General features: G+C 61.0%; 1 protein-coding gene across 7 annotated transcripts in view; it reads right to left on the reverse strand.

Annotated features, from left to right (window-relative positions):
* The window catches only part of CACNA1G (calcium voltage-gated channel subunit alpha1 G), a 61,944-nt gene that overhangs the window by 27,266 nt on the left and 22,676 nt on the right, over nt 1-12,002 (reverse strand). For 4 of the 7 annotated variants that reach the window (XM_045836223.1, XM_045836219.1, XM_045836224.1 and 1 more), the window contains exons 10-14: nt 5,516-5,667; nt 4,544-4,729; nt 4,340-4,454; nt 4,091-4,246; nt 1,226-1,294 (exon numbers count right to left, since the gene is read on the reverse strand). In XM_045836223.1, coding sequence (XP_045692179.1) covers nt 1,226-1,294; nt 4,091-4,246; nt 4,340-4,454; nt 4,544-4,729; nt 5,516-5,667 — 678 coding nt within the window. The remainder of the gene's footprint in view (nt 1-1,225; nt 1,295-4,090; nt 4,247-4,339; nt 4,455-4,543; nt 4,730-5,515; nt 5,668-12,002) is intronic. The other 3 variants (XM_045836225.1, XM_045836226.1, XM_045836222.1) reach the window with 1 other exon arrangement.

The following is a 12,002-nucleotide window of genomic DNA, read 5'->3' on the forward strand; positions in this document are numbered from 1 at the left end:
GGCTCCAAGAATCAGTGAGGGGAGAGAGGACAGCTGGGTGGGTGGGTGGCATAGGCCAGGGGGAGCTGGGGGCCTGAGTGAAGTGGTCACTAGAGTCTCAGTTCCAAAGGCCACTTGTGCCCTTTGCTTTTCCTCCATGGCTGCCCTCCCCGAGCCTCAGCCCTGAGGACCCCGGAAGGAAGCGGAAAGACCCCTGACAGAGCAGCTCAGCCCGAGGGCGCCACTCCAGGCCCTCGGCCTCTCCCCCCATCCTGCCCAAGCTCCCACCCCTGCCCTGGCCCCGTTTTTTCCTCTCTCCCTGTCTCTGGGACAGTTTTTTTCTTCCTTCTTAGCAGGTCAGTAGGTTCCCCAGTAATTACACACTTCTCCTCAAGAAGTTATTAAAAAATACTTGATTGCTACCTTTGATCAGGACATAAATATTGCGTAATTGGCATCTCAGGGGATCATTTCCATTAACTCAGTTTACGTCCCTAACGAGGCCTTTCATTACCAAGTGGGGTCTCCGGGGGGCTGCTGGGGACGGGCAGCGCCGTGGGGTCCTGCGGGAATCCCACCTTCGCCCTGAATTCCGGTGCCGGTGCAGGGAGCGGCAGGGCCCAGGCCCGGTGCGGGGGGCCAGAGGAGGCATGTGCCCCCATATACCTGCCGGACTTCCTGGGTGGCCAAGGGGCCAGACGCTGGGAAGGGGGTTGAAAATTCTAGCCCATTCTGGCAAGAGCCATCCCTACCCCCACCCACATCCTCGGAAGATCTGTCCCGGGCTGAGGCAGCTTGTGGGGTCTCCAACAGGGGCTCGAGGCAAGGGGAAAGGGAGAGAGACTGGGGGGGGGCAAAGTCTGGGCCACAGATAGGACTCCAGTGAGGCCTGGCAGCTGGGACCCCCGGGGGCCCTCTGCACAGGCACACGCGCACACGGTGTACCACCCACGTGCACACAGAGGATTCCAAGTCCCTTCCTTCTCCCTTCATCCACCGGTCTGTCGGGGACGGAGCGTGCCCTTGGCGGGTTGATGGGGGCAGAGGCAAGGAGGCTCCTCTCCTCGATGGCCTCAGGGGGGAAGGGACTTAAAATCGAAGCCAGCCTCACGACACTAACGACCACCACGGCGACCACAGGTTGCACAGGAGCCGAGCGTGAACACGAGCACAGAGACACGGAGGCAGAGTGGAGGGGGCACGGGGCACGGGGCGGGGGCATGCCGACTCAGGATAGCGTACCTACCCCCTGGGAGTCGACAGGCAGCTGAATACAGCTCAACTGTCCACTCGCATCTTCCCGTTTGCTGATTTCCTACAGGGAGAGGGGGAGGCAGGGGACGGGCGCTGGTCACAGGCGCTCGGGCTTTCAAAGAGCAGCAGTGCCCAAAGAGGATGAAGGGGAGAGATGCAAACCCGACAGCAGGGAAACAAGAAGACACGGGGCGGGAGGAGGAGGGGCGAGAACGGCCTTCCAGGATTCAACCACAGGCTCTGGGGCCAGAATGAATCTGAAGGGTGAGGAAGGAGGCCACGGAGATGGGGACAAGGGCAGGAAAGGAGATCAAGCACCCGCAGAACCCTGACGACAGCCACCACTCCCCGGGGTGTGCGAGGCACCGCGGAGCCGCTCCATTAACACTAGCTTGCTTCCTTGCAAGGTGGGAAGCAGGTACTGCCAGCACGATCTGAGAGGGGGCGCCTGAGGTCTGGAGAAGCTGAGGACTCTGTGCACGTCACAGGCAGAGTAAGAGGTGCATCGGGGCCTCCAACCCAAGACTCCAGCTCCCCTTCCCCGAGGGGAGGTGGCAGGCTTGCGGAATGGGCAGGTAGGGAGGAGGGGAGGGGGCATGGATGGAAATGAGAGCCTGGGAAGACCAGGTCGGGGAGGAGAACAGGCCCCCTAACTCCCATCCGCTCCGCCTGCATCGCCCCCCCGGTCAGAACGGGTCTGGCTGCCCCGTTGGGAGGGGAGCGACAGGTGACACTGGGATGACAGACAGCCTGGACGTTGTTTAGCATCAATTAATGGCCTCACACAGGGCCTGCTGCCTGTTCATTTAATTAAGTGTGTGGATGATGAATACACAGGGATTCAGGGCGCTGCCCCCTACAAGTCAGGAAATCAGCAGCCAGCCGGCTCCGTCCTCCAGGCCTCCTCCTACCGCTCGGCAGGTTGGCCTGGGGACACCCCGGGGGCCTGCGGCCGAGGACAGCTCACGACATGGAGGCAGCCACTTCCTCCACCGAGGTGGGTGGCTTCGTGCCATCACAACGGCAGGAACCAGCCTCCCCCGCCCATTCGAGGGGCTCCCTCAGAGCCACAGGTGCGGCCCCCTGAAACTCGGCACAGGAGAGGGCAGGTGCCTCTGGAGGTGCCCAGGTCACTGGCACTGAGCGACCACGCCCGACCCAGGTGTTGGCTCACCGCATGCAGGACAGGGAGCAGCTGGTCCAGCCCCTCCACGGGCCTTCCAGGGCCGTGCCATTGCCACCCCCACAGAGGGGTGTGGACCCCGAAACCCTTCCCTGCCCTCCCCAGACCCGAGGCACCGAGACCGGAGCGAGGCCCCCCCCAGCAGTCACTCGCACTCTGAAGGTCGAGGAGGCTGTGGCCCCAGGTCCTAACTGACCCCTTAGGCTGAGGCAGCCACAGGCCCCCAGCAGGGCCCAAGTGACCAGGCCAGGCCCTGGGGCCAGCTGCTCTCTTCCCACACACAGACTTTGCTGCTGCCTAGCAACCAGGCCAGCTCAGTGGCACTTGACAAGGTGCTCGTTGAAAAAGGCAGGGGTGGGGAGGGGGCTGCCTGTCCGGGGCACCTCGGGGCCTCCCGCCATGGCCATCAGCTAGTTTGAGGGGAAGGGGACAGGCCCAGGGTGCTTTTCCTTTTCCTCCACAGGGTTCCACAGACGTTGTTCTAAGGGAATCTTGGCTGTCAGGAGCTGTGGTGTGGGAGGGGCCGAAGGACCACATCCCCACCTGCTCCTCCTCCCACAGGCCAGGAGCAGTGGCTGGGAGTGGGGGAGAGACCCTGGCTTTTGTGGGAGCTCAGTGGCACTCCTTGACCCTTCAGGCCCCAGGGAGCCACCAAATCAGTGTCCTGTCTCGGGGAGACACCAGGGTCCCTCCCTACTGCAAGAGGCCCAGCTGTCACCCAGGCAGGGCTCCACCACTGCCCTCCCTGTCACCCAGCAGGAGAAATGCGATAACGGGTAACTGTGGAATGACAATGGAAGCTGGAGGAGACCAGTGCTGGACAGACGTCCCCACACCCTGCCAGCCTGGCCCTCCGGGAACAGCCCCCCCACAAGGCTGGGAAAGAGGCGGAAAATAGATTTTTGTTTTTCCACCGTGTGCCGAGTATTTATAGACCAGGCCGCAGCGGGAGTTTCCATCCGGGTCACCCGGAGAGAACTGGACCAAGAGCTTCTCCACGTCCAACCTGGAGCATTTCTAGGTTGGGTCAACCTACCCTGTGCAAGGCACTGGGCTGGGCCTGGGTGGGAAGAGGGACAGAGCTGAGGGAGTGCAGGAGCGTGCAGCTTTTCTGGCAGAGGCTGTGCCCTAGCACGGCAAGGGCAGGATCAATGTAAATCAATATTAATTGATGATGCTGCCTGTGACGAAGGTGATGGAGCCTGGGCTGGAAATAGGACGCTCATCTCTGCCATGCCTGCAGCTAATTGGGTTCATTTCTCACCCTGGGCAGCTCGGCCCTGCCCGGGCCCTGGTGCATCTTCATCATCTCGACCAGAGCTCAGATGACTTGCACACGAGCCCCCCCCCCACCCCAGCTCGGATGGGTCCCCCCCAGACGTCCCCGGGAGCGCCTGTACTCGGGCATCCATCTGCACTGAGTGCTAACCCTTGTCCGGCTTTCTGCGGAAAGGTCTAGCTGACTTTGAAGGGGAAGCCCACTCAGCGGCTGACCTGGAGACCCCCACAATCACCCTGTTTCCCCGAGTGCCGAGGGGCTTCCTGAGACCCAGGGTGTCCTACCCTTAGTCACCTAATCTGAAAGGCATCCGAGGCAGGACCTGCCAGGCCACCACAGCTAAAGCCAGGCAGCCACCTCCTCCTGGAAGTGAATGGTTGTGGGCAGGGAATTACCTCCGCCTGGAAGCCCTCCACCAAAATGGCGACCAGCAGGTTAAAGAGCACGTAGTTGCCAAAGGTCATGAGGGCGATGAAGTATAGGGCAGCCCAGGATGACGTGGAGGCCATGCCGTTGTAGAGCACCTTGTTCCAGTCCTCCTGGGTCAGGATCTGTGGGCAGAGCGTGCAAGTCAGGGCCTCTGCCAGGCTCACCCCACCGCCCCTGCCCGTCCTGTCCTAGCTCCAGCCCTAGGTCCCCCGCACCTGGAAGACGGTGACAATGGCCCAGAGCAGGGAGTCAAAATTCTTCCGGTCCGGGAGTGTGTCCCCGTCCCGCTCGGATGCAAACTTGCAGCCGAAGAGATGCATGCCCAGGATGCTGAAGACACAGGGGTCACGTGCCAGGCTCAGGCCCCAGCCACCCCACCCCTCAGGCCCTTCCCCCGGCAGGCGCCCCGCCCCCCTCACCTGAAGATGAAGATGAAGAGCATGAGCAGCATGCAGAAGGTGGCCACGTTGTCCATGGTCTTCATGAGCACCACGAGCTGCCGCTGCAGCGCCGGCAGGAAGCGCACCAGCTTCAGCACCCGCATCAGGCGGAAGGTCCGCAGCACCGACAGGCCGCCCCCCTGTTGGCCCACGATCTCCCACACGCTGCAAGTGGGGGGCGGGGAGCCTGAGCCTGCTGCATGCCCACCCCACCTGCCCCTCCCTTTACAAGGGGCCAGCAGCGCCTGGGCCCTGGATTAGCCAGCACTGGACTGGTCAGCAGTGGAACACAGACCAGCCCTCGAGCCTCCGAGACAGCAGAGATCTGGGTGACAGCTCCAGCCCTCCCCACCCTCCCGGCCAGGCCAGAGAGCACACGTCCTGGCAGAGCACTGCCCTCTCCTGCCATCGGCCAATGCAACAGCATTAAGTTATGGAATATTTGCTTTGTTCTCTTCTAATGAAATCTAGAGCCAATTCCAAAAAGCAATAAAGCAGCTCTCCTGGCCCTAGGCCTGTGGGGACAGAGCACTTTCCCAAGGTCTTGGAAAAGCAAGCCGCCGGCGTCTGAGATGGTTTCCAAGCACTGTGCAAGCAAGGATCACTGGCTGGGCCTCACACCTCCTCCAGCTGCTCTCCAAAGCCAGCTCCCCAGTCCTCACCCACCCCAAACCTACGTGGGGCCAAGGACAAGAAGTAGAAGTGGGGAGAGGAGACTGCAGAGGGGCTTGGCCAAAGGAGAAGCGAGGCCAAGTTCGTCCTGAGCAGGGTGGGGCTGAGGGACAGGGTGGAGCAGAGCACGGCGGGCACAGAGTCCCCCCCACCTGGGGGAGCAGCGGGGCCCGACTCCAGACTCTTTCACCACAGAGGAACAGGCCGCCGGCTCCTTGCCCTGAGCCACCCTGTGGGCACCCCTTAGGCGAGCAGCAGTGGAGGGGCAGTCGCACGCACCTGATGACAACGATGACTCCGTCGAAGATGTTGTAGGGGTTCTTGATGTAGCCAAAGGGACCGTACACGAGCAGCTTCAGCAGCATCTCCAGGGCAAAGAGGCTGGTGAAGACGATGTTGCTGATTTCCAGGGCGTTGGTAAGCTCCTCGGGCTGGAGGGCAGGGCAGGGCAGGCGTGAAGCAGCCATGGCTGGTCCCTGAGCCCCTCATCCCCCTCCTCCCAAACACAGGACCACAGGGAGAGAAGGAGCAGGAACAGCAAGCGGTGGGAGGTGGCCAGGGTGGTTCTTGATGCTCAGGCTTATGGGGAGGACCCTCCCCCAGGGGGTCCATGAGGAATGCACTGAGGGGCAGCTGTCACAGGAAACCCTCCACTCCCAGGTCTGGATCTCAGATCCTGGGGCCTGCCCTGTGGGTCCTGCCCACCGCCTCCTGGGAGCTCTGAGGCCCAGCTGCTCCTGTGCTGCCAGGTCAGTTCAACGGGCCCAGGCCAGCAGCTCAGCGATGCTGGCCCATGTCCCCAGACGGCTGTCAAGGCTTCCTACACATACCAGTCACACAACCACCACATGCAAAGCCACCCGTGCTCCACAATTACCTTCTCTTGGACAACTGTCGGCTACCCTACTTTCTTCCAGACACATGCACAGACATGCATACACACATGCACACAAACACACACGTACCCACACATGCATGGACACACAAACATTCTGATGCACAGAAGGGAACCCCCGAGAAGGGTTGCCACAGATAAGGAGGCTCCTGGAGCTGCTACCTGAGACTAGGACACCTGGGTTAATCCTCAGCCTATCCTATCACCGCACTGCGGGACCTTCAGCAAGATTCTCAACCTCTCTTGCCAAACATAAACCACTGGAGGTGGCCCTGGCTGGTGTGGCTCAGTGCAATGAGTGCCGGCCTGCAAACCGAAAGGTCACCGGTTTGATTCCCAGTCTGGGCACATGCCTGGGTTGCCAGGCAGGTCCCTAGCTGAGAACATGCGAGAGGCAACCGATCAAGATACATCAATGTTTCTCTCTCTCCCTCTCTTTCTCCCCCTCTCTAAAAATAAATAAATAAACACTGGAGATAAATTACCTTTTTGCTCCAACCCAGGGTCTGGAGAGAAAGCCAAGGACACATCCTAAAGAGGTCATCAGAACTAATGACGAGCGTTATCTCATCTGCTATGCCAGCTCACCACTCACCTCCCTCCCTTCCTCTTCTTTTGACAATGAAACACTTACTGCCTGCCTAGAAACGAACCAGGTATTAAAGGGGCAGCAGAAACACGCCAGCCACGCTCTCTGCCTTCCAGGGGTTCAGCAGCTGGCTGGAAGCGAGTTGTACACACACAACAGCTGAATAACTGCAAGAGGCCTCAGATGCTTCGGTGACAAAATAAATGATCCAGACAGTGAACCTGGGAGTTCAGGGACGGAAGGTGCAGGAAGAGCACACCGGGAAAGCCTCAGTCAGCAGCCAGCGCGTGAAACGAGCTCCGAAGGGTGAGCAGGGTCTCCCCGGACAGAGGGCAGGGAAGGCATCGCGGCTTGAGCATAAGGAGTGAGCCCTTTGGGGAGACAGGGAGGAGTGTGGCGGGCTGGAGATTCAGGATGGGGGTGACCGGTTCAGCGAAGCCCACTGCCCACCTGGTGGGGGGTTTCACCATTCAAAAGCCCAAAGTCCATGGTAGCTACGCAAGAATAACAAATAAATAAACAAAGGAAGCCGTCAGTCCATCAGACAACTCACCCTGTTTACCAGGCTGCCTCCTCTAGCCAGCTGCCCTGGTCGGTCACCCAAGCGAGGGGCCAGGCCCCGGAGACCCCAGATGCCACCAAGTGCATCTCAGTGGCCCCAATTGGAGTGGGCAGCCTGGGGGGCAGGTGGGGAGGATGGGGAGGGAAGGCCCTCTGACTATCAGGTGAGGGCTGTTTGGGGGTCCTCAAACATGGCTGCTCAGAGCCCGCTGCCCAGACAGTGCGTGCCTGTCATCGGGGCCGATGCGGCCAGGAGCCTGTTGCTCCAACAGATCTGGAGCGAGTCTGCGCTCCCCAGACTGCGCGGTGGGGCAGGAGAGGGAACCGTGACCTGACCTAGTGAATGGGGCCCAGGGAGACAGGGCCTCTGGTGAGCACGGTGCAGGTGGTGGGGTGGGGCTGCTATCAGGACAGATAAAGCCTGGGACTCAGACCCCTCCTGACGGAGCGGGTCCCCCACTCAGGGCTCCCAAGCCCAGTCTACTGGGATCCCCGTCCCTCGGCCACCTACCCAGCTGCACGTCCTTGGACTGGATAAAGACAAGAAGCACGGGCAGATGTGGTATGTTGAGGGTTCCCAGGCTCACCGTGTGTCTCGCCTCATGTCATCCACACAATGGCCGCCACACGCTCATTTTGCAGATGCACAAGAAGTCCGGAAGATGGTGAACGACGGGTTCGGAGTCACAGGGCGGGGAGAGCCAAGGAGGTGCGCCGGTCCCACCTCCCTCTGACCCTGATCAATACCAGGCAGGACCCAAACCCAACAGTGGTGACAGCGACGGGTCTGGGAGCCCAGACACGTGGATGGACTGAGTACACACTGTCCCTTCTCATGTATATAAAATCATGTTTCACATGAACACAGATGCCTGAGTAAAGAACAAATGATTTGAAAGCGTAACTGAGATGCACTATGTACATTGTGGCATATACATGACACCTCACAAATGCAAATGAACCAAACGTTTTAAAAGTACCTTTTGTGGTCTTGCATTTACTCAGTCAGTGAGCCCTGAGAGCACAGACACTACCAGGCGTGTGGAGGGAGGGTGTCCTCCTCATTTCCTAAGGTTACCCCTGAGGCAGACACAGTCTGCCCCTGAGGGCTCACGGACGGGCCCACATACCGACAGGAGGACGGTGCGGGACTTCCCCCAGGCCTGCAGCACCCGTCCCCCTCCAGGGGGTGGCAGAGGAGCCCGAAGCCTCCGCCTGGCCCCTCCAGGCAGCTCTGGGACTGGAGAAGCAGGTGGGGAGCAGGGCCGGCACGCTCCCCCTGCCTGCATTCTCTCTCATCTCCACCCCCTCACTGGGCACACTGTAGGGGCAATGCCTGCCCTCCCAGGGCCTGGGATCCCCTGTGATCCGTGGGAAAAGAGCCCTCCTCCCCCAGACATCCAGGTCTGTACAAGTTACTAAATTGGAGGCTGGGAATGTTCTGCAAATGCAGGACAAGGGCGAAGAGATGCAATCTTAGCAACACGGTGGCCCCAGGGACCAGATCCCGGCCACAGCAGCTGCAAAAGGGCGGGGAGGTAGCACCCTCCACAGGTCCTGCATAGCCAGTGCCCTCCTCCCAGAATGTCATTCCCTCCCCGCCTCCTGGACGGGGCGGCCTGCTCCGGAAGATGTGGTCATTTAGAGGTCACATCCTCTGCTCACTTAGAAAGGTGCATCTGTGCCTCCCGATGCACCTTTCCATGCTGCCACCCCTCCCCCACCCCCACACAGAGCCCGTGCAGATGCACACAGCCCATCAGGCAGGTGCCAGCCTCCTCCCACTGACCCTCACTGGTTGCCAGGAAGTCCTTTCTCAGGTCTAGGCTGCATCCTCCCTCTTATTCAGAGGTGCCAAGGCCCGGTGGGGGCTTCGGTGAGTCAAAGCCAGGCAGTCTGAATGTCTCCCACCCAGAGGCCTCAGGCTCTTCTCCAGGCTGAGGCGAACTGTAAACCTCCCATCGCCCATGTCCCAACCCTCCCCCTCCCTCAGCCCGTCACCTTAGAGCAACTGTGGCTCCCACACCAGGATGCCCCTGAAACCCGCAGCACCTCCAGCACCTCCGTCAACTAACCCGCGGTGCGTATGACACTGGTGCTGAACAGTGGGGCTGAACCTGAACACAGGAGGCCTGCCAGCGCTGAGAATCTCCACCTGTGTGACCTAGAGCAAGTCCCTTTCCCTCTCTGATCCCTAATGGCCTCTTCTGTTAAACAGAGCAACACCACCTTGTGCTGAGGCTGCTCTGCAGAACACAGGAAATCGAGCCTGTGAACGCACCCAGCCGAGAGCTGCGCGCAGGTGGCCCTGTGGGCACTGACCGTGGAAGCAGGCCTCACACACGGCAGGACAGAGCGCCTGCAAGGCTGCAACCGGGCACCACGCAGGAAGGCAAATACTAGGAGTGCCCCAGGAGCTCCCACCCAATGGAGGTCAGGGGGCCATCGGGGAGGAGGAGGCAAGGGGAGAGCTCCCGTGGGGGACATCCCCCGCTGGGGGCAGTGTGAGCCAAGGCGCAGAGGAGGGAATGGGCAGGGCACACTGGGGACCAAGAATCAAATGGTCTGCCCTGGGTCAGAGTGGGGAGGGGCGGGTGGGGGACATGCCTGCAGGGTCGGCAGGGCCTGGCGGAAGGACTCTGCTCCATGGCTCAGGCTGGGCTCGCCTCTGCCCACATGCTCCCACCGAGGCCTCTGCGGGTGGGGGCGGGAGGTGGAGCAGAGATGTGCAGAACGGTGTGTTAAGGAGATTAATCTGGCTGCAGTGGTGGCAGCGTATGGACAGCTTGGAGAGACGGAGAGACAGACCAATTAGGGGATACTGCAGAGGTCCAGGCAGGAGGCCGGGAGCAGGCCCGACAGTCAGGTGCCCATGGCAGGGAAGGCTCGAGGCGGGTGGACCAGCCCGGCGAGAGCTGAGTGGGGGCTCATATGAGTCACCCCAGTACTGCCAAAGTGCCGCTCCCACCCCCAGCTCCCAGCCCCCTGCTCCACTGACCCTGAAATCTCTGCTCCCCAGCTCCAACCCTTCAGTTCACTCTGCTTGTGACAGTCCCACCCACTGCTCCCACACAGCCGGGAGGGCTGTTCCAAGGCGGCCGGAGTGATGGGTAAGGGTCACACTGGGTCCCTGGGATTGCCTCCTTCCTCTTCCTCTTCCTCCTCCTTTCAAGGGGGTATGGGAGGTCAGGGGGCATTGGTGTGGCAGGAGGTTTCCAGGAAACGCCATAGGCTTCATCATATAGATCGTGGCCTTGCTGTTTGCCATCCCCCTGGATGCTGGCCAGCTTGGAATGTTGCCGGCTGGAATGTCATGTTGCCCCAGTACCTCCTAACGAGGGGGGCTGGTGGGGGAGGCTTTAGCCCTCACCCACAATCTCCCATGAGCTCCTCGAAGCTACCCCAAGTGAATACACAAGCTAAGCGGGCACAGAGCACCTATAGTGCTCACTCAGCTTGCAGACAGCTAACCCAAAGCCCCTTTGACCTAAAATTCTGGAGCTGTGGCCCATGCCCCTCACCTGCCAGGACAACCTCACGATCCAGAGCCCAGGGTGGACCATTTAAAGGCTGTGTTCATGCAGCAAACCTTGGAGGGCTTCTGTCCTGCCCAGTCCCAGCCCTGGCAAGTCCCCACCGCCTCTGCCTCTCTGCTGCGGTGGGTGAACTGCTGAGCATTGCTCTAGTCACGAACCTGTGCTGACTGGACAGGGTGAGGCCCTGCTGGGGCCCCACGGCTGCTGTGCACCTTTACTGACTGTCCTTTATTGCTGGATGCCCATCTCTCCCCGCCAGGAGCTGCCCCAAGCCTCTCCCTCCCCTCGGCCCCCGTCCCCACGCCCAGCCTGGCTTCCACCTCCCTCTTTCCCCCATGCGGCTCTGGTCCTGCAGCCAGCTCCTCTCTTCCCCTCCTGGAAGGGAGCCAGCCGCTCCTCCACCTGCACCTCCATCTCACTCCCATCCTCCAGGCTCCCCTGGGCCCCATTCCGTTCCATCATTTATCCCAGATTCCTGCACTCCTCCGATCTCCTTGCCCCGCCCCAAAGCAGAAACTGTCATGTGAATCCAGGCCCACTCAGCCCTGGACCCCGGGCCCTACCTCTGCAGCTCTCTCCAGGACCCTCTTCCCAGCCCTCCCCTCAGTGAACGCCAGAGCGGCATCCAAACACCTGCCAGCCCTCTCGCCTGGTGGCCAGCCTGCTCTGACTTCTGTGACCCTGCGCTGGTGGCCACCTGCTGCCGTCCTGGGCTCCCTTCTCTCAGGCCAACATTCCTGAGTTGAACCTGAGCCCACTCCCTCCCCTGGGCTCCCCGCTCCCCCATTTCCCCCTCTCCCACACCCCCAGCTGTCACTGGGTGTAGAGGACACTAACCAATCTCCCCCCAGGGCTTGGCTCCTCACCCCGAGAGCCAGCCTGCCTGAGAGCCTTCCCGGGGTGGCCCACGGCCAGCTCCAAAGCAGCACGTCCAAAATAAACCGTCTCCCCTCCCCTCCCAAACCTGTCCTTCCCTGACTTCGCGGCTCCCTCACTCTCCAGGATTCTGTCCTGGAACCTGGGAGTTATCTAGGATTCCAGCCTGCCCGCCATCCCTCCAGCAGCAGGTGCCAGTGGCAGACCCTGCCTGTGGGCCGGAGGTTCCCCAGCCCCTCCCTCTCCCGGCCACCTCCAGACTTGGGGCCCTCATTGTCTCTGATCCGAACGACAGAAATAGCCTCTGGT

This window comes from Phyllostomus hastatus, unplaced genomic scaffold (genome assembly GCF_019186645.2).
Source record: "Phyllostomus hastatus isolate PE091 unplaced genomic scaffold, TTU_PhHast_1.1 phas_contig_210, whole genome shotgun sequence".
In the NCBI taxonomy this organism is placed as follows: Eukaryota; Metazoa; Chordata; class Mammalia; order Chiroptera; family Phyllostomidae; genus Phyllostomus; species Phyllostomus hastatus.